The sequence below is a fragment of the Paralichthys olivaceus genome, chromosome 2, assembly GCF_024713975.1.
Source record: "Paralichthys olivaceus isolate ysfri-2021 chromosome 2, ASM2471397v2, whole genome shotgun sequence".
NCBI classification, from domain to species: domain Eukaryota; kingdom Metazoa; phylum Chordata; class Actinopteri; order Pleuronectiformes; family Paralichthyidae; genus Paralichthys; species Paralichthys olivaceus.
In genome coordinates, this window is record NC_091094.1 from 20,594,285 (window position 1) to 20,620,669 (window position 26,385).

Sequence of the window (26,385 nt, forward strand, 5' to 3'; positions counted from 1 at the left end):
AAGAAAACAACAAAGCAACCGCCAAACACAAACAAATCAAAAATTGCACACCAGGGTAGGCGAGTAAAGAAAGGGTAATTTTACTCCTCCACTTCCATGACAAACATTCTTAAGTTTCAGGCAGATACAAAAAAAGAAAAATTAAAAGTCAACTTCACGAGGAACCGTAGCTCATATACATCACATTGTCCTTTTTCCGTTGTAGCCGAGTCAGAGGGTACTACCCCGCGTTCTCTTCTGCCTCATTGCCTCCAGTGAAACAAGGTCAAACTTGTGTGGCGGCGACTTCAACTACCATTTGAACACGCTTCATTAAACAACTTCAAATATACCTTAACATGTGCACATCCTCTGATGGGGGGGGCACAGATATGTCTCACATTTTTGGGTGTTCGGTTCTCTGTGCGCAAACACAACTGAGGCTTAGCATGCACACACACACACACACACAGACACAGACACATGCATGTATGCATTAACCTATACAAAGCTTTGTACAAGAGCACGCCTACCCTTAAAATCCATAGCTTTTGAATATTACATTTTCACGTGTGTGCTCAAACAAAAAGGAGGAGCTTGGCTTAATGTCATCTATCCACCAGCTCTACCACTGCATCAGCACTAACCCCACAAATTCCCTTACTGGACAGCATTGCACAAAGGGCACACTAGTGTCTGCTGTTTACAAGAAGGTGACTCACCTGTCCCCAGGGTCCAACCTGCCAAGAGGCGCACTCCTGCTGCTGGCACGTCTGCACTGACTCAGGTTTAGACAAGCCACAGAAGCGATCATCAAGACGGTCCTCACCAAACTGACACCACGTCTGACGGTGCTTGTAGCCTTTCCCGCATGTCACAAGGCACTGATAGATAAATATTTTAGGTTTCAAAATGAGTTAACAGTTTATGACATGGTCACAGTTATCAGGCCAAAGCAGGGAGTGATTTGATATTTTTTGAGTATATTGCTCACAGTGTGCATACAGCAAAGTGTAGGTGTCTGTATTTAGCTGCACCACATGGGAGATGTGAAAAATTTCTGGAATGCAGCCCAAAGCTCCTTGCTCTACAGTGTGTAATCTGTGCAACAGTTTGTACAATCTTACCCTGCAATCACCAATTTCCCAACACTCACTGTACAGAAGGAGGGGAACAACTTTGCCAAAGCCGAGATATGCACAATCAACACTGGGATTTTACATTTGACCCAGATCATTGCTGGCTTAAAACTACAGTATTTACACTAGGGTCTGTTTCTCTTTAAACAAAGTTAAACCAGCTACGTAAACACCAGTGTGAGGAAGATAACTCTCAGATAAATATATAGGCATAAGATTTGTCAAACTATAATGTTATATAGGAAGATTTAATGTAAACATTCAATGTATGTGCTGAACATATCCACTCCCTTTATTGAGATCACTGTACATGAGCAGCAGTTGTCAGACTTTCTCAACAAGACCTGTACTGACCTCAGACCAGTCACCAGTCTTCCATTGTGGACAGAGGAATTCATTGCAGGGTTGGACGGTCAGCTTGTCCCTTTGACTGCATTTACTCTCATCACCACCGGCCTCAGCTGCCTTTCGACACACTGCCCCTCGACGGCGGGTGCCCCCACCACAGCTCTTGGAGCACTGCGGCACATGTTTCAATGTCAGCAAGTATAAGCATATACACAACCTATGATCAACGCAAATCCCCGTCAATCTTACCTCTGACCAAGGCGAGTACTCCCAGCCACCCGGGTTACAGTCCCCGTGGCAACCTTCCTTGTCGTCAGGTTTCCGCAGACCACTACAGTAGCGGTCATCAACTTTCTGGGTCTTGCCATCTGTACGGCTGATTTTGGCACAGTATATTTCCAGGGTACGATATCCAACACCGCACTGAGCTGTGCACTCACTCTTACGGGCCACGTGCCACCTGTGTCAAAGGTGATAGGATAAATTTTTTAAATCTCCACATGAAGAAGGACTCATTGAGTGGTTCATATGAGCAGTGAAGGTTGATAACATTAGTAATACAAACCTGAGTTCACATTCAGTATTGCAGGGCTCAGTGATGATGGCAGGTCTGGCTGTACCGTGACACCTCTGGTCAGACACCACCACCCTGTCTGACTCTCTGCTACAGAGAATCTTCCTCTTCCGCTCTCCTAAGAGACACAATGATGCATGTTTGAACAGATAATAAATATAAAAAGTCAACGTCACTCTTAAATACTTAAATACTCTTAAATAAAGAGCTGACTTATTTTCCATTATAAGTTGTTCTTTGGTAAGACACTTACAGGGAGTACATAGAAATCTATGACGACCGCTGCAATCTGTGGTTTCATAATGTAATCCTTAAATAAAACTCCACTACCTTCCACAGCCTGACTCAAGCTTAAGAAAGATCCTGCAAGTAGTTATCTGATGCAACAGCTTGCTCAAGCACAATATAGATACCAGCAGCTATGGGTATGTGTGCTTCACCTTGGCTCGTGTCGACAAGCCTGCACTAAATCACAATGCACCTTCTGTACAGTAGGTTAGAGAGAGATTTAAACATCATGTGGCCCCAAGAAATAGATTCGCTATCGGTACCTCTTGTTACTAAGTTTTGCAGCTCAGTGCTGTGAGAGCTTAGTGTGTCCCAGGCTGGCAGAAAAGCCAAATAAATCAGAGAATCAAAAGTGCTGAGGGAATTACATAGTTTGCTGTTTATCCTGCTGTGTGAACTCGTTGGTTTCTCTTTGGAATTTACTGTTGGTTGTTCATGCAGGGCTGTGTCAAAAGGTGGATGAAGAGATTCTCAAATAAAGTGCTTGAGTCATAACACATGGCAGGTTTTCGAGTTTACCTGCAATCCGCCTCTGCACACCCACACACCCCGACATATCCACAATCATGCCAAAGACGGCAATCTGCCACAGCATACTATGAAGTTGAGCTTTAATCACTTGTTCCAAACCTATAGGTCTAGCATGGGCTTGTCAAGTTTAGCCAGACAATCTACTCTCCCCTATGCCTCTGGCTCAGCAGTTCCCATGTCTCCTCATCCCTGCACTCACCACTCCATTTATCATTGGCTACGCCCATCACCTCACCCTGCCAACCCCTTGTGTCTCCCCCTCACCTTGGCACAGGCGGCTGCACTCCTGCCAGGGCCCATAGGCATCCCAGAAGAACTGCTGAGGTTTGTCCTCTATAGGGATGTTGAAGGAGTACCTGACATCTGGGTTGTAGAGATTCCCCACAGACAGCACCTACGGAAAAATTCAAACATTCTGGTAGGTTTTATAATACAGTCAGATTATGGGTATTAATGGGGAACAGACTCTCCACAACTTCAAAAGTAAAAGTAAAGCCTGCAGAAAGTCTCACACTTTAAGTTTCACTGCTGCTACGGCCTCTAAACTCCTCTCGCTTTGAATTTTTCAATCTGTAATGCTAAGCTATCATGACAGTTTACCTGGACAATGATCTCCTCTTCAATACGTTCAGTGCAGTTGATCCTCTCAATGACATGGTCAGAGCCACTGTATTCGATGACGGCATTTCCCACTTTAATTTCCCTTTTGAACATGCTGACCACAAACTCTCCATTAAGCAGGAATTCTCCACGGCTAGTTGATATAGCTGCAAGGAGTCAGACAGAAACAGTCACATACTGTGGTTGGTCCCACTGACCCAGAGGATCACAATGAGCCTTATTAAACTATTGTTGCCTAATTGGTACAATACAACAAAAAACAAGAAAATATGAAGTATTGATAACTGATGACACTAACTAGCACATATAACAAGACTTACACTCAGTTCCCTTATTAAACCACCTTTAATTTGACTGGATCCAGATTTTTGATTGGATCTGCACTGGATAGCACTTTCCCCAAGTTTCGTAGTAATCTGTCCAAGATTTTTTTGCATAATTCTGCTAACTAACAAACAAATGCTGTTGAAAATATAATCTCCGTGGCAGCGCTTTCTTTGGCATGTGACAGGGCAGCTGAGCATCACTTTGGCTAAAATTTTCATATGGCACGTGCAGAAGCACCATTAAAGCCTTATTGGGGTAAAATAATCCTCTGTTCCTGGAGACGTCCCATCCAGGGGTATCCTGTTCTGTTTAACAGCCAGTCTGCTGCACTCATTCACCCTAATGCGATTATGAAGCTAATTTCCTGCCTTAACTTTCCTCGCCATTTCACACATTACACTAATATGTTGTGGAAATTGGCCCTCATTCCGGTAAAATTGTCCCCACTTTGGGCCCCTAATGACTGTGTCCATACACAAATAAATACACAAAAAATAAATGATGAAAACTGAAAGGTCATATTCAGAAGTGACATATAATTAATTATACAGGCGAACAGACAAATAACAAGACATTTTGACACACATGTTGGCCTTGATGGAATGATACCCAGAGGGCTGTCTGAGCTATTAGCTTGTTCATGGCAACAAGACATGTACACAAATAGCTGACAAATCAGACAGGTAAACTGTATTATACAGAAACTCACATATAAAGACACACAACTGCTGTATACAGACACATTAAAGCTTATAAACTTACTGACCTGGCTGGAATGGTACCCACAGGTCTAACTAAGGCTAACTCCTCTGATGTTACACTAAAATCTGAACACTGTCTTGCACAAAGACAAGCATGCAGAGATCAAACATGCAGCTCAAAAGCAGAAATACTAATTTCTTTAAAACTAAATGTTGAACATCTTACCGAGGTAGTTGTCATCATCTGGTTTCCCTGAGTAGCTGTGTTGACGCACATCTATATTTGTAGCACCACTGGGTATTCGCACTACTTCATTATAGCCTGCAAAGTAGTTGGTTTAAATCATTAATATGCCAAGCTCTGTGCCTTGCTAACAAGAGAGCTCCACTGCCAGTGTTTATTCTGATGACTAAGCACAGATAAATTATGTGTTGCAGCAATGTAACATTTGCTGAGGGTAAATTGAGAGTGTAACAAAGGGAGGGACTGTGGCTCACCATAGCGGACAATGTTGAAGGTGCCTGCCACAGTTTTGCAGGATGAGTTGTCACCTCCACACACACCACATTTGTCCCTCCTGGCTTTAGAGTTCAATACATGGTCACAGCCCGCTTGCTGCTCGGTAAAGAGGTAAAAGGCAGGTGGAAGTGGAAGACAAGTTTGAAAAGAAAAAGAGAGAATAATAGTGAGAAGATTTTTTTAAATGTAGATAAAATGATATGTAGTCTCCAAAAACAAAGAAGCCGGACTGATCATCAAAAACACTGGTGCTCCAGTTTCAAGGGAAAAGTAAATGCTGCAACATTAATATGTCACATATTCCATTTGGCATTAACTTATTCATTTCTTGATGAAATACTGATTATTAAGACAGAGTCAAACCCACTGACCCTTGAAATAATTGCAAAAGAACTTATTGAGTTACACCCATCTGAAATAAATTTCCCTCAAAAAAAGAATAAATAAATAAGCCACACACACAATAGAAATGGTATAAGCTTGTAATTGGCTGTAGCAAGAGACATTCTTTATTTTCTATCAATAATGAAGAACTTAGCTTGAGTGCAACAGCACAGATCTAAATGCACATGCCAAGACCAGAGGGGCAATGTTCTGAACCACAATCTAACCAAAACACTGTGTGTGGTTCAGAGTGTACAAAGAGCAGCCCACTGCTTGTTTCAAGGAACATACTGATGATGATGAACGATATGTTAGTAATCAAGCTTTCAAACTAAAAATCTTTCTGTTCACAGGGGTAAGGGGACATAAACACATTCTGGTTAGGCAAAGGATTGAACTGCTTATTGAAAATGTTTGCTCTAAGGATGTAGAGATATTTACGTCTACGCTTAGAGTCACCATGCAGGAGTGGTCATCAACAGGAACTATATTTTTGATTCCAAAAGTAGCTGTACATATGAATTTGAACCATGCAGTCGATTATTGTGAAGTTAAAAAGTGTTAGGTAGCTCACCCTGCACAGGCCCTGGACACAGATGTCGTTGGTATCAGGTCCACACGGCGTGCCATCAATAACCCGGTCCCTGAGCTGATAGTATGCCGTGCTGCCTGCCACCCTGCAGAACAGCTTACACCTGTCCTTCATCAAGACTGAAAGAGAAAAAGACAGACAAATACTTAGTACCAACAGATATCAATGCATAGCTTATATTTTATCTACTGATCAAGGAGGCTTTGCTGGTGACCCACTTCCGCTGTACTTGGGCACCCAGCGAACGTTTGGAGGTAGACCGTTGATGTTGAAGTGCCTGCCGTCAAAGGCAGCACATTGCTCCTCCCTAAAGTCCTTCTTCTGCTTTGAGCAGGGCTCAGAGTTGCAGGAACGAAACTTCATCCGGCGACCAACACAATACATTCCTCCATTCCTGGGCCTGGGAGTGAAATCAAAGAAGTTTAGTGGCTTAAGTAAATGTCTTAAAGCACCCTTTATTATGCTTTTTGGGTTTTGCCTTTCCTTATTTGTGTCCTTTAGCTTCTTTGTGCATCTAAATAGTTCACTAAGTTACAGAGGCCAAACTCTGCAGCCGTCTCTCCAACAAAATGCCTTTTTTACATTCCTGGATTTTTTTCTTTTAAGTGTCTATGTCACCAAGTTACATGTAAAGGCTTCCTCATGCTCATGATGGATAAGTATACATAACAGGATAAAGCCTTCTGTCCGTTCTCTGCATTCATTTTGTCCGTATTTGTGCATGTACTCTGAAAGCTTACTATTGCCCACTATTACGGAGGAAACAAAAGAAACAGCAGTACCAGTGGAATTTGTCAGGGGGCAGTGTAGTCAATAGTTAAAGTGAAACAACCATACACACAAGGAAGAGTTTTCAAGAATAGCAGAACTTATTGAGGAGAGACTTGAGTGAGTTGATAAGAAACTACAGGCATCTATATGATCTTACTTTACACACAGATAACTACATTATCACAACCACCAATGCTCTGTTTGTTGTTGTCAGAAACTCTCGACTCTGCACTGGCCTCTAGTGGATATATTTCTTAGCAACCATAGCAACGTAAAAGTTGTGGGCAGTGACGGCTACATCGTTTTAATAGGACATATCTTTTTTGGTATGTAAAATCAGCCTGCCTACCAGGTAGCTTGGCTCAAATTGTTCGGAGACATCCTGATAGATCTGTCTCGATGAACACGAGCTATGGAAAGAATTTCCTCAAGGTAGATTGATCTATGGAACACTGACTTTGGCAGCTAAAATGGAGACAAGGTCTAGTGGGCATGCATAATTACAAAGAGAGGGACTGCTCACACAGGTCGGTTGCATTCGCGCACAGCGATCTTGATGCCCCCGCCGCATGTCCGTGAACAGGTACCGAAAGGGCTCCAAACTCCCCACGCCCCCTCCACAGGTGTGGCATCGTGCTCTTTGGCTATACACAGGCCATGCTTGCAGTGCTGCAATGAGAGAGTTAAGGAAAAAAGAGTGAAGTAGAAGAATGAAAAGTATGGGAGCAGAGGGAGAGTTGGAGGTGAAGTGAAAGAAAAAAAGAAGACAGAAAATGAAAAAAAGGCACAGAACAGACAGAGTTAACGCATGAAATCTTATCCATAAAACTGGCAACACATCTATCTGATCTCCCGTGCTTTGATGCTAATCTGGGAGAAATTATAAAGTGAGGCAAATGGAAAAAGGAGTAACCGAAAAAGACATTTCATGGCTGTCTGGCTGGACAGAGGACAGGAAAAAGTCACACTCGAGATCAATAAATAAATCTCAGCTCATAACAGGAGGATAATCTTACACTGTTAAACAAACAGACCCCAGATTAAGTGTTTTTCGTGTGGTGCACTTAGGCTTAGCATGGGACGAGACTTTGGTGTAAACACGAAAAGGCTTCAACATGTGTGTGTAACTTTATTGCTTTCAAGTCCTCACAGTCTTAGTGGCAGGAAACAAGGGGTTTGTGAGAAAATTCTAATTAAAAGCTCCACTAAGGCTGTCACCTCGAAAGTGACTATCATGTACAACTTCACGCCATCAAGTGCAATTTCTTAACTTTAAATGTGTCAGTGGTAAATGTTTGGAAACTATTTTGCCATGTTTGAATTTAAACACTTTTTAGCAATTTTTAATTTTAAGTCACTGCAAAAGCTGAGAGATCAAAACAAGTAACTGTATTAAGGATAATCAGCTCACATTACAGAACCATGTGAGTATGACACTATAGTGTAATGGATAAAATGTGGCATTCCCGTGGAGTGTTAAAACATTTCACAACTTTGTTCCCTTTAGACATTTATCCCAAACTTGTTCTCAAATAAAGCTCAATTCTATCCCTTCTGTTTTGCATCAGGAAGTCTGTCTTTAGTTCCACATGACATTCACCTTTCCGGGGGAGCAATCTGTGCCATCTGCCCAAGGCATGTGTTGGGTCCTGCATCCCTGCTGGGCACCCTCTGGGCTGGTGCACCACAACCTCCGACACTGAGTCTAATGAACACACACACACACACACACACACACACACACACACACACACACACACACACACACACACACACACACACACACACACACACACACACATAAATGTAAATGTTTAATAATAACAGTGTAGACAACTCCATTGACATATATACTCAAATTGGCAGAAATCCAATGGATCCTTCATTATCCAACATTTTACCAGAAGGTGATACCATAGACTGAATTTGCTGTATGAGCTTTTTGCCAAATGTCTCTCAGCCAGTCGATTGCGCGACCTTTCAGTCTGTGTGTGGATTCATGTGCCAAGAAAACTTTCTCAGTGCCAGGTGTCAAATGTAATTTGGAGATATTTCTGCACCATCCCTTTAAAATTCAAGATAAACATACAATAGCTTGGTGGTTTGATGTAATGATTCAAGCTTGATTCAATCTTTCTTGAACAGAATTTATAATATCTTGTCTTACATATTAAATTATTCTTGTTTATTAGCATCTCAGAAAGAACTATTAGTATGTTGTTAAACACAGCGATTGACTTGAAAGGCTTCACATTGAACTAAAGACGTCCGCAGCAAATGATCATAACACAACAGGCTTCCCTCACAGATCCAGATGTGCAACATGACAGTTTAGCTTCAGGACACTGGCTCCACTTACCATATAAGGGCACACCTGCGTCCCCGGCCCAAATATCAATTCGCACTGTTTATTGACATTGTATATCCGTCCAGGCAGCTGCTGCGAGAGACTGTACGGCCTAGAAACAGGCTCGTCAAGCAAGCATTCCCCATATCCTGTGCTATTAAGAAATAAAAATAAAATGACTTAAAGAAAAAAAGAGAAAAACAAGAGACACAGACAGAAAGAACACTCAGTAGAGCTGGAGAGGTCATTTTCCTGTACATATCTAGAACCCGTACTGTACACTGTGTATACATTCAGTCCACTACACAAATCAAGCACAACAATAATACTGGTGGCTGGTTTTACTGCTGGGGCTGAACATTTCAGCAGTAGTATCACTTTTTTTCCTTCAGAAGTCGTTCTCTGGTTTTTCTCAATGGATTGAGGAGTCTTTAGATGAGAGGAGACAAGAGGCTGCAACAGCCCCGAGAAATTATTACTCAGTTTATTTGTGTTTCTGGCTATGGCTCCTAAAAGTGGAAATACTGCATACAGTACACACTCTGTGAGAATGTCTGTGCGTTTCTGCAAATACACTTGATGTGATAATGTGATATTTCTACAACAGTTTCTAAATACAGCATCTTTAAAAAGATATTTGGCATAAGGTCATGTCAATTTGATCCAGAACAAGAGTTATTAGTTGATTTCTCCATTACAGTAGAAAAACTTTATCTACATGATCTACAGCCCATGCAAGTTTGGAACAATACTGAGGAAAAGACTGTGACATACTCGAGGAACTCTGTGATGTACTTCCTGCTACACTTGGACCACATCCAAGGGTTTGTATTGTAGTTCAGCGTGGGCGCCATCACGTGTTGCTGAATCTTAACCCCATCCTCCTTGCACTTGTTACTGTCGTCATGAGGCATGTTGAACCTGGAGGGGCGAACAGTATAACAAGCTCAGATATTTATGCAAATTGTTACATTAAAGATTCAGTGTGTAAGTTTTAGATCAATTTATTGGTAGAAATTAAATATAAAATAATCCTAGTAATGATTTCACAAGTGTGTAATCATCATAACTTTTACCCTAGAATGGTCACTTTATATTTATAATACTTACATCGGAAATGGGTCCTCTCTACGGAGGTCACCATGTTTTTTACAGTCGTCTAAACTGGTCAAACTAAACAATTTCTGAGTTTTTATGACAACTGAAGGCTACCACAGGTTCTTTCATGTTTGGAAAGGGAGGGAGAGGTGAGGGGTATTCAGCTGCTACATGCAACTTCACCACTAGATGTCACTAAATTCTACACACTGAACCTTTAAGAGAGAAGCCTAAGGGTTTAATAGATGCTTTTCTTTACTTTTCTTCACAATAATTCTGCTGGTTGTGGTTTACACAGTACAAATGCACAAGTCTGCACAGTTTGGCTGAGATAAATGTAACAGTGGTATTACAGTGATGAATGCCTATATAGTTTCTGGCTGGATTATGATATATCAAAAAATCTCCAAATGACAATTGTACTGTTTTTAACTTAATGCATTTGATTTGCTTGGCCATTGTTGTAAATTAGAGCTGACCGATTGAGTGATAAAAATCAGCCGATGTGAGCCTTTCTGTTTCCAGTATAATGAAAACTTTTCTTTTACTGAATAAACAATATATAAAAAGAAGTGCATTGCGTTTTTCTTAATTCAAGCATTTATATACTTGAAATTCATATTTCCACTATATTAAATTATATACACAGTGCACAATAGATATAGCGGAGAAAGATACTTAAAAATCAGAACACAGTGAGAATAAGGGGAGCGTTCAGCATCCTGCAGGGTGAACAAATTTGATTCCGGCTGGTGGTGCACAGGTACAGCACCACACTGCCCACAGCCCTCCCTTTGACCGCTCAGCTCCCCACCTGACAGGTACCACATAACACTGGACTCTGAGAATAAGCAGTCTTCAAGCATTATGTCATCACTTGATGTGGATAAACATGGATTTCAAGAGTCCTACATTTTGTTTAGTGGTTAAAAAGAGCATTTGTTAGACACGATGAGGACTGTTAAAGCCTGTAACAGTCGCCACTATCGCAGGCTAAACCCCTCAGCTCTGGTTGGACTCACGGCTTTGTATAATGCAGTTATGCTGAAGGTCAGTGGTCAGCAATCACAGGTTTTACTTATGTTCTGAGAATTCAATTATAGACTCTTTTGTCGTTCCCTCTCAAAATGAAAGGCAGGCTAGACATCTTAGCGAGAGATGTGATAAAATACAAATAAAAGCATCAGAAATGATTGAGAAAAGAGGGAGGAATGTACGTAAGTTGTCTGTTCAAGCTTCTCTGATCTCCATCTGCTGGTGAGGCATTTGTGGATTCTTAGAAAGCTCTATGCATGTCTCACTGCAGCCAAAACTTTCACTTGGGAGGGGTGATGACAGTACTTGAGGTAAATAGTGAGTGGAGACATGCTGTACTTACACGTGGCCAAGTTCATGGGCGATGGTGAACGCAGTGCTGAGTCCGTTGTCCTCGCTGATGCTGCAGCTCCTGTATGGATCACACACTGTGCCCAACTCAGCAAGTCCTAAGCAAACAGGATCAGTATAAGTTTATTCATTCACACCAGCATTATCATCATCCATACATTAAGTTAAGATCAGTTTGTGGTTATTTCTTAAAGAAAAATCCTCTTACCTAAGGTGTCACACTTGTCCCTTGCTCTGCAGATGTCCTGCCTGAGGCAAAGACATGGATAGAGATGTGATGGTCGTGTTCAATGGCAATATACAAAAGAAAACATCACCAACCCTCAGGGTATTCTCCACATTTAGGTAGATTTTTAAACTGTAGGTTCATTCATCAGGCATCTGATGAGCTGAGCACTTGATACAATCATAATTGATATACTTGTCAAAATGTTAATGGTTTCACAGGATGGATTAAAAAAGACCTGAAAACCTGTTCTAAACATATGCTATCATTAAAGTTTTCAGGGAAAACATTTCTTGATATTGTTCTTGCACCTGGTGATGAGGATGGCTGTGTCGTGATGGGAATGGTGGTTGTCATCCAGGATGTTCTGACTCTGCTGCCAAATGCAGAAGTTCTTTAAAGTGGTCTGTGCATTAAATGAAATGACTGGACCCTCCTGAGAAACACACAAAGAAAAGTAATGACAGGTGCCATTCAACTGTGTGCATCACGGTAAGTATGGAGATTAAAGCAATGGTTGTGTTCTTACCGGCTCATTGTTTATTATGACTAATTTTACAATCACAATGTTAATCAGGTTGCCAATGCTGGGGTCCTTGTAGATGGAAGACACCTGAAAGTAGGAAAACAACACCTCTTAAACCTGTTAATGAACATATTTTGAAGATAAGTCATGATGTTATTATTTAGATCATGTTAACCCAACTGAAATGTAACAGTGTATTTTTTTCTGACTCTTTCATTGACATCATTGCCGTAGTTTAAAGCAGGAGCCGGAGCAAATTTGGTTGATTAGAGGATCAAGTTGATAATGGCCTAAGCCCCTGCGGAGAGGCCAGCCTTTGCCAAGAAGAGAATATAGGTCATTTGAGCCTCCCTCTGAAGATTGCCGGCCTCAAACGCCTGCAGAAGCTGGTATTTGAAGTGGCCGCGAGTATGCGGTCTATGTGACATACCTGAGCTTATTTTTTAACATTCATCAAGCTGTCAGACAGACTCTCCCTCGAGCTGCCCTCTCTTCCCCTTGGCCGTTTGAAAGTGATGTTTACCCCTGCCCTAGGCTGCCCTTTCCCTCCAGTGGCCTAACTCCACAGGCTGCCGAACTAACTCTAACACTAACAGCAAAGCAGGACAGGTACGTACATTTAGAACACCAATGTGTCACATAGACAGGTACTCTCTGTTCATGTGCAAGAACACACACACTTGGAAGCCCAATTTAATCTCCCAGCCAACCACCTCCACCAGCTAAACCATCTTTTCTAGCATCAATTAAACAATTCAAGAGAGCAGGACTTACTATGGACATTAATGTGAGCATGTAGTGCTGCAAGTTGCTGCCATGATGCTCCACCATTTTGCTGTCAGCCACCAGCATTACTTCAACAAAGCGCGGGTAGGAGAGGAAGCGTTTTGATCTCCTGTGAGGTCCTGAGTCACCGCTGCTATCATTTGATGGTCTAGCGCTGGCACTGCTGCTGCTCTCTGATCTGAGTAAAGCATCGCTGATCAGGCTGGAAGTCAACGACTCCACATCACCGAATATACCGCCGCTGACCACTGGGGCTGCTTCGGACACAGTGTTCACCTCAGCCGCTGGCCTTCGCTTCAGCTTGTGCCTCTTTTGTCTGTGTTTGTGTCCTGGAGAGAGGAGCCAGAGGGAGTAAAGGCATGTATAAATATACAAAGATGCAGGGTTGAGGGGGAAATACATTCACTCACAAAAATGGACAAGGTATAAATCAATGTTTGTCATGAGGGTGTGTTTACAATAAAACTAAAGTTGTGGTTTATGCCTTCAAATGTAGAGATGCATGAGGTGAGTTGGCTGTTTGGAAGTGGGTATTGTTAATATATGTTCTTGCCTCTTTCCCTCCTTTGTTTATTGTTGCTGAAAGAGTGGGTTGACAAATGAACAAGGCCTGGAGTTCCTTTTTTTCTCTCTCTCCCCCTTGCAGAAGAGGGAAGAGAGAAGGGGGCAAAGAGTTCAGGCTAGGTAAACCTGGCACCAAGCCATAAAAAAATGGAGCACACATACCAAAAGAAGGCAGTGCAACAACCGGGCAGCGAAACTTCTCAACACAGAAGTGATTTAAGTCTGATTTTAATCAAAACATGGCAACAGAACTGCTGAATGCCAGTCTTTTTTTTCTTTTACTTGATTTATAAGCACATGCAGATCCCCTCTCTGGACCACCAGCAAAGCATCCGTGTTTTCTCAGTTTTGATTATTTAACAGTTTCATGCTGGCATCACTTTGCTATTGTACAATTTACACTGCACGTTTATGGCAGTGGGTCTACCCAACTTTCTTATCACAGAGGAAGTATAAGAGTCAACAGGAAGTTCAGCCAGTAAACTGAGATGGGATGATACAAGGGTGAACTTCCAAATGATTTTTCCTGTGTGAGAGTTGGAAAGCTTCCTCACTGCAGAGCGGCAGTTGTAGGCACTGGGCTGTGCAAGCTACCATACGATATTTGAGCTGAGATGGTTTGACCACAATCTTTCAATTTTCAAACATTTCTGCTCATGGGAAAAAATTCCACATTACATTATTGGTGCATTGTGGTATTCAAATCAACTACAATTATCCCTGAGAAGATTTATGCATTGTTACTACTCCGCATTTTCTACGATGTTACAATAAATATTCAAGCTCTGCAAAGACACTTTTTATTCGTTGTCTTGTCCACACACACAGAGAGGTTTTGCTAGCTTTAACCAGATAAGCTACTAAATGATTCTACATTGCCCTGGTACAATTACTTTAATAGCTCAATAAGCTCAGCTACTATTACATAATGTGTTCCTGTTGAAACTGATAGTGGAGACTTCGGGGTGATGCAACGATTACGCCTGCTTATGTCTGTGGGAACTAATTTAAAGGTCACCAAACGCATGCATATAAAAACAAATAAAGAACAAATTCTCCACTCATGCTCCACGTGTAACATGAAAACTGCAAGGTCTATTTTGAGGAGCAGTAGTGTGCTAGTTAGGTTGGAAGAGTGATGACTGGAGCAGAAATGTATGTCCACTGATTGGGTGAATTGTGAACTAACACTTGCTGCACATCAAGCACTTGTGTGTTAATAGAGTAGAAACTGTAGAGTGTGAATTGCATGCATGCATACCCATCATGTAACGTCGTACCTGAAATGTCACAAGCTGAGTTCTCCCCAGATGTCTGTTTTTTGGGTACACTCTTCTTGTAAACAATATGAGGTTTTGTGTGTTCCTCTTCATAGTGTTCTCCTTGATAGCTGTGTAGGGGCTCCACAAAATACTCCCCTTCTGGAGACCTGAAAGTGCCAAGCTGGATAGCAGGAAGAAAAAAAAACGCACTGCACTTAGTCTTCATCCATCCAATCTGTTTTCTTTAAATGCTTATTCTTGTTTAGAACTCAACATAAGCAAACATAGAGAGAACTGACAGGAATATACAGCTCAGATATCTTTTTAAAAAATCAGTGAGCCGCCATGCCACACCAACAAGCATGTATTTTTTACTACAGTGGAATGTGGCTCATTTACGACTCATTAGAGTAAAGAAAACAACAATGCTTGGAGCCGAGGGCTTTTGTGAAAAGGTGAAATAAGCGAATTTGCATGCACATAAGAATGGTCCCAAATCAGGAGGAAATGGATAACAGTAAGAACTGTGATGCCTATCAGGTAAAACAATGAGACTGCATGTTCTTGGCAAGGTGAAAGTCTTATTACATGTATTTTACATGGCCTGTGTAGTGTGAATGGCTGATATGGAGGTCTATGATGTGCTAGATAAGGTATATGCCAAGCCAAGCACATGTGGCTTGTTGCTCATCAGCTGTGGAGAATTGTTGTGGCAGCTCTGGGGGGGCTGATGCAAGTTTGGCACAATTATCTGTAACACACTTCATATTTACAATCCTTGATAACACAGCATGACTAAAGTTATCATCAGAGAAACATCATGTTTGGCTACATACACAAAGATTTGCAGCAGCAGGGTGGTCTGTTATTCAGCAACGGGGCACAAGATGAAGCTGCAGCTACTTACATCCACTTGAGCAAGACACTATTTCTGTCATCGGATAATGAAAGGACTCTGAATTAACTTGGGAGTAAAGGAAACTGTCCCTACAACAAGAAAGTGAATGTCATATTATCTTAGGTTGTACAGAAATACAATGCAACTGAGGCCGGCCGCATTACTGCCTGTTTGTTGAAAATGTGCCTATAAATTTCATCTCGACTCCCCTGCAGCAAGGACTTTAAAGCATTTTAATCGGATTTTTCATTTGATAAGACATTGACCCTTTTCTCCTAACCGTCACTGCACTGTGGTTTGCACCAGAGTGCAAACTCACAGTGCACTTTTTCAGCTCCAAAAATTAATGCTTCTTTACTCCAGGGAGAGGGACCAAACTCGTAATGACGTCAGCGCCACCCATGCTTGCGCTGTGCTCACTACGTAAAGACGTAACTGACTGTGAGAGAGAGGCATGGGAGCAAGATGTAGACTGTTCATTAAACTTGACTGTAAGCAATGGATCCTTGCAAATCTGCACAGCTATTTAGAGAGTTGTCTCAAGTCTTGAAGTCTTTGGTAGTCTCAGGATCCTAACACAAATTCAGACCTCAATAAGTCATGAAGTCTCTGGTATTTTCCTTATTTGTTTTAAAATATACTTGACTTAATTATATATTGAATATATTATGTCTACAATATGAATATATCCGGTTCATTAGGGTTGCAAATCTGTAGATAAGCCTGTTTAAATGGTGAAGTCATTTGTAACATTTGCACGATCAGTGAAAAAACAGGTGTCGCACAAGTTTGTGAAAGTTGAGAATAAGCCAATGGAAAGGCAGCTTTTTAAGCCTTGTTTAAGCAGTAATGGCTTCCTAACAACCCACGGTGGAAAAGTAAAACACCGCTCGTAAAGTCATCACATGCACGGCTGCTCTAACCGTGCGTAAAAACTCACCAGTCCGGAGCACAAGCTGATGACCGCGGCGTGCTCTGCTTGTGCATTGACATGTCCTTTATAGAAGCAGTGCCTTAACTCCGTGTTCTCCTCCTCCTCCACCTCCCCATCTGTTGCAAAATCCGTTATGTTGTCCCCTCGGGGTACTCCGAGTATTGTCACAGTGTAGAAAGGTGCAATAAATCCCGAGTCCAGCGTGAGGTTGAGGTGATAGCTCTGTCCGAAAGCAGATATCCTGTAGTGGATGTTTGGCGAGGCCCAGTGATCCGTGCTGTTGCCGGTGCTCTCGTCCAGACTTCGTCTTTTTCTCTTGAAGTGCACGCTGGTTGGAAACTTGTCACCGGCTTCATTCACTCGCAGCGGTGTTGCAATCTCATAGGCGCCCACCTCCTCTTTTACTGGGGAATAAAGACAGAATAACGGGGTTAAGATGCAGTTATGTAGCAATTAAAGAGCATTAGTTCAGATGTGATGGTCAAAAGATTAGGATTAAGTCATCTGTCGCTTTTTTCCTGTAAAGCAGTGTCCACAGCATTGCAAGGAAATGATAGTCAGTGAACTTTATGTGTCCAGAAAGCTGCGAGTCATGTGCTGGGCTGAGTTCAAAACTCATTCATTCTGCGTCTGTTAGAAAATGAACTCCATGAGGGAGGGGGGGGGGGTGCGGAGGCTGTCAGAACGACATACTTTACCTGTACTTGAATTCAAAAGTAATCTCCCCGTAGATGCGACTACATTCAAAAAATCAGGGAATAGTAGCAACCCCAAGCCCCAGAAGAGCACATGCATGATTGTCCACGTTCAGAGAGGAGTGCGGCAGCCTGCAGTCCTGTAGTAATACTGTATTCCTCAGGTCACTCCGGGCTTTCCGCCTCCGGTCCGCCTGCCTCATCCAACGCTATTATCCCCGGCTCTTGAGTAGATGGTCTCTGGGCGGTGGTGAAGTGCACTGCTGGGACATGAGCGCTCCGCGGAGTCCCTGCATGCTGCTGCTCAAACAGTCAACTGCGATAGAGCTCCGCCGTGCACCAGCTCTCTCCACAACTAGGGGCGGGATCACCCAGACAAGGTAGACTGGTGCTACAGTGAAGCCACTCCCGGTATATACTGTAGTGACACGGGTGGTCGCTCACATATGTCCACAGTGGATGATGTGATATGATCTGTGCCTGGCTTCACCTCACTCTGTGCCTCCAAAAGACCATAAAGAGTTCCAGAGAACTGATTTTATGAGGTGCATACATACATGTGGCATTCTTGACGATACTTTCCGCAGCTTGAGGTTCAGCTTCAGAGGGTTGTGCACTTCAGTGTGACCATGACAGTGAGGTGGGGACCATATAGGAAATGCCTGCTCTGGGGCCACAAGCAAGATAATCTGGGCAAGGCTGTGTACTTAGAAGTTCATGGGATCACAGAGGGACAAAATGCAAACTGGCATGCAGCACAGCCGTATACAGTGGTGATCTGAGGTCTTAAGTAGGTGCTGTATAATGTATTGTGTGGGGGATCATGGTAATGGTTATATGAGCTATAGTCTCCTCAGCAGGACAATGCTACAGGCTGTATGGAGGCCTTTGTAGGTGCCTCAGTTATGTGGAGGATCAAAGAGCGGGCTATCCAGTCTGCCTCGTGCTCCATACATGTGAACCCCCCCAAACACACACACACACACACACACACACACATGAACACACACATGAACACACATCTCACTCTGTTAACTTTTTGTAATATATTCCAAATAGTCCCAACCAGTAGACTAATAAATCTCCTCATATTAACTCACCACACCACATATGACAGGATTAGTGATAAGTAGAGAGTGCAACACAAGCACCTGCCAGGTTGGAGCTGTTAAAAAAAAAAAAAACTGCCATTACATAGTCTGTCGACTAGAGAACTGTCAAGATCATGTTTTAATAGAAAAATGTCCAGCTAAGTACGCATTGTAGAAATTGTTCTTAAACAAATAAATTAATATATAATATAATTGTTATGTGTTGCTAAATGATAAATCATATAACAATATTATCGACCCTTTGGTATTGATATCAGTATAGCCTATCAAAAGTGCTATAATACTGCAAATTTACCCAAAATGGGACTACTAACGGATTTTCTTTGCTCTAATACAGGTCTGTGACACACTGCCAGGGGGTCTGTGAAAAGTTTCCAGATTCATCCATTAAAATGATCATATTTGTGTTTTCTGTGTTGACATGGTGAAAATACATGGGATATTTGTCTTGTAAAGGATCCTGGCTGAGAAACAAATTGAGAATCTCTGCTCTATGAATTGCCTCCAGTGGGATTAATAAAGTTGTTTGAACTGGATTTAAACTATAGTAACAGGGCACACATTTTGGAAATATGAATTAGAACTAGAAAGTCAGGCCTTTCCTCCAAAGAATTGTTATGGCATGAAATGAACCACTTACTATAAACATGTGACATTCACTGGTTAGCTAGTTCTGGTCCTTAACTCTTGCAAACTTTGAATACATTGTTAAAAAAGCAAACTTTTCACTTCAGCGACACTAGCAATCAGGTGTGACTATAGGTTTTTCTTATTTGTGTCTGTCAGTCAGTTCCTCTCAGTTTTTAAACTCAACACAAAGATTTGTATCTATCAGTATTTTTAACATGATATTTCATTCATCTTGTCGACTTAATAGAAGACTCCACTTCTGCTGTTGCATTAAACACATAATGGCACTTCAATCATAGCACTTGAAAAAAATTTCACTAGCACTTACAATCCTCAGATGAGGGCTTGACAATTGTTTCTATATTTCATTTTACCCCATCGACGGTGATGTGGTTTCTCTCTTGTGACAAATGTACTTATTGTAAGTCGCTTTGGACAAAAGCGTCTGCTAAATGCCCTAAATGTAAATGTAAATGTAAATAATATCCACATCCACCATGGCAGCTAAACATTCAGCATAAACCAATCAAACTCACTTAGTTAAACTTAGTTAACTGGATCATTTTGAACAGGCTTACTTACAAAGTAGACAGACAACAGAGATAAGCAGGGGATTTAGCTTAGTAACTCTTTCCTACATTATTGATGGTTAGCTTAGCCCTGCTAAATAAACATCATGTCTACTTTAAACACATCTTATTTAAATAAGAAAATACTGACTCACCAGAGAGTAAGTAGTTTTCCAAGGTATTTATAGGAAGAAAGAAAGAAGATGTAAAGCAGGTGTAAAGTTAAAACCCACATGATTTACTCTGAAAGTGCAGAGTTGAGGTTTTCATGATGAGAATCAACTGTTGTTAAATCAAAGATGGCTGTGGATGGTTTTTATTCTCACTGACTGACTAAAGTGCTCTTCAGCAGTATTGTGGCCAGTGCTGCCACTTGTGGCCGGAAGCTATACTACAACACTTGATGCCCCTACATACATTAGACAGCAAGTAACCACACCAGTGTTGGCTGATAGCAAAGTATTAACTGATATAAAAGCATGGGACACACACTGACAGAACTATTACATATACACGTATAATGGTCTAGAATTCAATTATATATATATATATATATATATATATATATTACTTGCTCCTACTTGCTCCTACAGCATTGACATTAATAACAACCCCACACATCAAACCGCAATATATATATATATATATATATATATATATATATATATATATATAAATATATATATATATATATATATATTGTTTGTCTCTTACAATCAAAGTAACAGTGGCATTATCAGTATAACCTATTGTTATTGTTATTGTCTTATTAAGATTGTCAAGTAATATTTTTGTCATATTTAATCAATAAAATTCACCTGTGCTTGAAAGTTAAAACTTTTGTCAACACATTTTAAGAGATTTTAGTCATGTACTTCTGTTCTTTAAAACACCAGTAAACAAACACTTGAATATACAATCTGCTCAAGCAAAACTGAAGACAGTGGTGAACAGATAAATAACTTTGGATGAATATTGTACTATAGCTGGATCAATCCGATTGACCTAAACAGACATACTTTGTTTCAGTATAACCATGCAAGGCAGCAGGTAGCTAGGAAGTTATGAAAAACAAATACACAACAAAGGATTCAAATCTAAACAGTGCATATTGGCATGACCTGCAATAAGTGGAACAGTATGAACAAATTGATACAATGCAAACACACTAATGTCATGTCCACATTGTGAGTGTTAGCTTAAAGATTGGACCTGTTCTCAAACTCAGTGTGAGAAATGTAGAAAACATTGAGGCAGTCTTCTGGTTAATGCTGGTACTAGCCATAGCATTTTTTGATAGGTGAGAGGACACAACATTTATTTCCATGATAAATTATATATGTTTATCATATTTATTTTTAAACAAATGATAAGTTGCTATAAGGATGTATTATAAGACAATAAAAAAGAAAGAAAACTACCTAGCATGTGTGTCAGTGATTTCTGAAGGAACTACAGGAATTAAAGGACATTTTTGAAAATATTACAGAGCAAAACCAGCCCAGAAACTTGTGTTGCCTCTGTCATTACGCTCATTACATGTGCAGGCCTGAGGTTCTGAGTCATAATCATTTTTCAGTGGAAACATGATTTCAATAAATTTCACACCAACTCTATATAATCACAACTTTTTGCTGTTCACACAACCTCATCATTTTCTAAACAACCATGGGCCACCCTGCATTTTGCAGTGGTTAGCACTTATTTTCCACTATGATGGAAGTAATTAGTTATGCTCTCGGGGGTCACTGAAACAAGAGCATTTGAGAGCTCTGGCTGCAATGAAGTACTCAGGGATCCCCACACACTCACTATGTAAAACTCCCATATCTGCTAACCTTTGCACAGGAGCTGGTTTTCTTCCTCTGCTCCTTTTTGTTTGGTTATTTGGAAACTCTTCCTCCGGGTAGAACCTAAAACATCAACAAAAAGCCCCTTTAAACACAACCCTTCATTCATAAATGGTCCCTTTTCCCAGAACTCCCCATAAAACCTTTTTTCACAGCAAAGGGATCACATGTGAGTAAAAACAGCAGGGAAGAAATTGCCCCTCAGCTGTGTTTTGATGTGCAGCAACTACAATTTTAAGTAAACCATTTTACTCTTTAATGTGTTGTCATAGTTGCTGTACAGTTGTTACAGGCACCCCTCATTTCCAACTAAGAATAACTAGTTCAGGTTTCTCAATGAATGGCCATTTGACTCCACGCAGTCGGTGCTGACATGTGGCAATGAAAGGCGACTTCTCCACCTTTAAACTGCAGTGTGTGGCTACGTTTGTCAGTGAACTGACCTTTTTCACTCTTTCTCAATGGAGCAGTCACTCCAGCTGTGGGTGTGCGTCCGTGTGTGTTCTCATTGGATGGTCATTGAGGTCATCAGAGTCACCCTTCCTGAGTTGTGCGCAGGCAGCGTCGTTCCGAGCGGCTATCAGTTGAGTAAACTTCACTTCCCCTCCAGATCAGATCAGAGGCCGATATGGGAGCGGAAAGCTTGAATGAATCAGCCAAAGCCTGGGATTTCAAAGAGATACACTTTAATTATGGAGCTTTCAAAAATCTTGCAATGACAGGGAAATTACATTCATTTCAGTGTGGAAAAAAAAATAGATAACCCAAACAATAGATGCATTTGAATGAAACAGAGACAAAAATGAGGGCATGGTTAAAAAAAACTGAGAGAAAATAATTACAATTAACACACAATGTTGCCTACACTGTAATCTCTATCAACGTTTATTAGCATCTATAAACATTCTGCATGTGAACAATCTGTGGGCAAGGGACAAGATTTGGGGGCTGGTAGTCTTTTGGATTCTGGTGTGACCTGTCACATTTAAGCTTTGGTTGCCTTTATTCATAAGCAAATAGGTAGCAGAGATTATCCAAGATAGCACCTACAAAAAGTATCACTGTTTGTGTTTTATGTGAAGAAACATTTGATTCATGTAATTAAAGAAACTACAGTCAGACTGTAAACAGTGTATGGAAAATGTTCTTTAAGTCTTAAAATATTGGCCGTTGCCCTCAGAGGCTTACTTGTCATCATATGATAGCTGATGGGCTGCAGGACTATCTACACTGTAACCTTTGCCACGTGTTTTGTCTTTGATTAAGTTGTTTTCACAGTTTTTGTGAAAAAATAATAAAATCTTTTTTGCAAGAGATGTCTTGGCTTTAATTACCCAAGTGCAGTTTTTCTCCACACAGCAGCACAAATTGAATTGCTTTGTTGTCAGCATTTAGCTATGATACACTGATTAAGATAATTTTGTAACATAACTCTCAGTTACTGCTATGAAGAGATTTCCTTATCTGTTGCAAAATACTTGTAAAGTGTGTTTCTGTGCATAATGCTTCCCATTGTGAGTGAGTCCTGCAGTAAATGTTTCCCTGGAAGACAGAATATGATTCCTATGGCTGCAAACGTATTACGTCTTTCAGCATGGGACAACTTGATCTTGATCTTACAGCAGTAATTGGGTAAACATCCAGAGACCTCTGTTAGACCTGCAGGCACACACGTAATACAACACATCATCACAGATGGGCCCACATGTTCAAACATCAAGCTTTGTCACATGCCCTCACTCTTTTAATTGGCGAAGTTGACAGCAGGCGATGAGAGGAGGAGGAGGGGTTAAGCTTTTAGGATGAACCTGCTTTGTTGGGTGAGAGCTGAGCAAAAACAACGCTTAACATCTGAAGTGCAATTAGGGCTTTGGAGGAGCTTTCACAGACCACAAGATAGGGTGTCTGGACTCTGCCCAAGTAGTACAGCAGCTGTCAGCGGGTCCCTCCAAAATCAGAACGCTTCCCAAATTCTCTGGCTCTCGGTGGAATGGCAACAATAGACCTGAAGCCAGAGACCAAATTAATCAGAGCCCTTTATGAAGAGAGGCAGTGGAAGAAGTCAACAGAGTTGAAGTGCAGTGTAGTCTGGATGGTGATGTGACATCATATATACCACACACCGAGGAGACACAAACTCTCTGTTCCTCTAATTTCCAAAAAGCTCTCTATGCTTCCACGAACCCCTTTGTTTACAGAGGAGTGGGCTAACTGAGTCATTCTCCCTTCGCTAAGCCTTTGTCGAAATATCATAACATGATCACATTGAGTGCACTTGCTGAAGGGCTGGTGGAGATGGAAGGTTGGAGGGCATCATTATAGGCAAAGATATCTGTGGTGTTAATGCGCGTGATCCACCTCTTTCAGACTGACTCGCCAAGATAATGATGTTGTGAAGTAGTGATCTTGTTCGCCAGAGTCCTGATGTCATCAGTTTGAGGTCTGACCCCGGCCCCAGCACGTCCCTCATCATCTTACTTGAAATCCTCAACTTCACAGAAGGACAGCATGATGACCTAATCACTCTACGCTGCAAGGGAAAGTGGAGAGAAAAACTTAGAAAGATACCATGACACTATTTACCATCTGACTTTCTGTACAGACACAGCACAGCTGGAGTGACAAGCTGGAACAAAAGAGGGGAACAAGGGGGTGTGTGGGAAGAGTAAGATAATAAGGCTGAAAACATAAATTTACTTAAAATTCCTTCTTAAATATGACGGGATCCTGATGTTTTTCCTCTCCAGGTGTTGCAGGACCAAATGCTGCTTTAATATAACACAAAGTCGGATGTACAGATATACTGTGCATACACAACACCACATTAACAAGGTTTACAGTGACAAGTCTTCCTTGCTATATATGAGTATTCCAATCAGTTTAACATTGTGGTTGTTCCTTGTACCATCCACTTTAGCAAACAGAATGCACTGAAGGGGTGACTGTTTGGAATCATATCCTAAACACACAAGTTTAACAAGGCTAAGGGTAGGCTGTATGTTAGCCTACCCTTAGCCTTGTTAAGAGAACCCACATGTTAATCCAAAACACATGTGCTTTTTCGCCACATGCTCATGCTTGAACATGTGAAAATCTTCATGCATGTGAAAACGGCATTGGTCTCGACCGTGGTCAGAGGCTCTTTTCACACCTGTCATTATGGTTCAGACTAAACTGAAATGTCAGAAGGCCTGGACTAATGTAGGTGTGAAAGAGCCCTTTGTTAGAGAGCCGGTACTGTAAGACCTGCTTCTCACCCTGATGCATCCATCCCTCTGTACTATTGGGTATAGTTTAGTGTTCTGGGTCAAGGGCTCTATTTTGTGGCAGGGTTTGGAGAATAGGCTGGCCCAGGTCCTGCTGGCAGAGACTCGGTGTAAATGGGTTATCTGGGGCCAAGAAGAGCCAGTTCAGTATAGCTGACAGGCACAGAGCACTGTGTACCAGGACCTCAGATTGATATGAGGGGGAAACCTACAGGGACAAAAAGGTTATTGGATGAAATCAGCAGACTTCTTTTTCTTATGCATTTCAGTAAGACATGAGTATCATCGACTGAGATCTAATACGATTGAGATGCATTCATATTCTAGAAGAACAGAAAACTGAGGTGACCCATTCTGTGCATCTTCAGCAGCAACATTTCCATATGAGAGGATTATCACTTAACAAACAAATTAGTTTTCTCCAAATCTGATTTTATGAATAAATAATCGTATTATGGGTTTAACACAGCATAGTGAATGGCACAGAGTTGTGACTGAGAGCATATACTGTGAGCTGTGGAAGGCTGTGGATATACACACAGGAATCAGTGTCAGGGTGTTTTATACCATACAGAATGTAATACAACAGAAATTAAGTCTTTGCCCCAACCTCTCTCTCTCCCCTATTTCTGTCATCGTGACCCAACCGGTCGAAGCAGATATATCAGCTTATACGATGCTTTCAAACATGTACTGACGTTCAGGCATTTTGTATGTGAGAAAGCAAATGCCTGTTGCTCTGATCATTTTCCTGTACTTTACCCTCCAGCCCCTTATTTAAAGGTCCAGTGTGAAAGATTTAGGTGAAAGGAATTATTGGCAGAAATTGAATACAAAATAATCCTAGTGATGTTTTCACTGGTGTGTTTCATCTAAATTGTATGAATTGTTGTTTTCTTTACCATAGAATGGGCTAGTAGTCATGACTGAAGTTCACCACAGGTTCTCTTTCATGATTGGAAGGGTAGGGTGAGGTGAGGACTATTCAGCTGCAACATGCAACTTCACCTCTAGATGTCACTAAATTCTACACACTGAACCTTTAAGTGTTCGAGTCACCCAATGTGAAAATACAGCATGAAAATATCCAGAAAGTTCACAGCGAGTTTGTGTGTTTGTGACATTTCCAACACATTACAAATATCTAATGTACAAGGAGGATGAAAAAGAGCAGCCATACAAGTAGAAGACACAAATGAAGATTTGGAACTAGATTCAAAAACTTTTGGCAATGAGGACAGATGGTTGTTTTTCTAGAGTTCATGTCTGAAAACACTATGATGTTTGAGATCAATATAGGGATTTGGCGCTATGCAAATAAAAGTGAACTGAATTACCTTTACATATTGGGAAAATGTTACCAGATCAATAAAACACCACGTGTGGATTTTATTCATGTCATTAAAGCATCTTTAAAACTATAACAGATTGGTGCAGTTTTATGTGCTGCCAGAGAAAGAG

At 41.2% G+C, this 26,385-nt stretch overlaps 1 protein-coding gene across 1 annotated transcript in view; it reads right to left on the reverse strand.

The window, feature by feature from the left end:
- The window catches only part of adamts9 (ADAM metallopeptidase with thrombospondin type 1 motif, 9), a 46,447-nt gene extending 28,597 nt beyond the window's left edge, over positions 1-17,850 (reverse strand). The window contains exons 1-22 of the mRNA XM_069511135.1: positions 17,501-17,850; positions 16,809-17,206; positions 14,989-15,151; positions 13,133-13,473; positions 12,362-12,445; positions 12,144-12,268; positions 11,815-11,855; positions 11,599-11,704; positions 9,897-10,043; positions 9,135-9,276; positions 8,376-8,480; positions 7,299-7,444; positions 6,223-6,404; positions 5,987-6,123; positions 5,007-5,124; positions 4,735-4,830; positions 3,460-3,626; positions 3,124-3,253; positions 2,032-2,158; positions 1,716-1,926; positions 1,473-1,637; positions 702-863 (exon numbers count right to left, since the gene is read on the reverse strand). Coding sequence (XP_069367236.1) covers positions 702-863; positions 1,473-1,637; positions 1,716-1,926; positions 2,032-2,158; positions 3,124-3,253; positions 3,460-3,626; positions 4,735-4,830; positions 5,007-5,124; positions 5,987-6,123; positions 6,223-6,404; positions 7,299-7,444; positions 8,376-8,480; positions 9,135-9,276; positions 9,897-10,043; positions 11,599-11,704; positions 11,815-11,855; positions 12,144-12,268; positions 12,362-12,445; positions 13,133-13,473; positions 14,989-15,151; positions 16,809-17,206; positions 17,501-17,597 — 3,390 coding nt within the window. The 5' untranslated portion in view covers positions 17,598-17,850. The remainder of the gene's footprint in view (positions 1-701; positions 864-1,472; positions 1,638-1,715; positions 1,927-2,031; positions 2,159-3,123; positions 3,254-3,459; positions 3,627-4,734; positions 4,831-5,006; positions 5,125-5,986; positions 6,124-6,222; positions 6,405-7,298; positions 7,445-8,375; positions 8,481-9,134; positions 9,277-9,896; positions 10,044-11,598; positions 11,705-11,814; positions 11,856-12,143; positions 12,269-12,361; positions 12,446-13,132; positions 13,474-14,988; positions 15,152-16,808; positions 17,207-17,500) is intronic.
- Between the last annotated feature and the right edge of the window lie 8,535 nt (positions 17,851-26,385).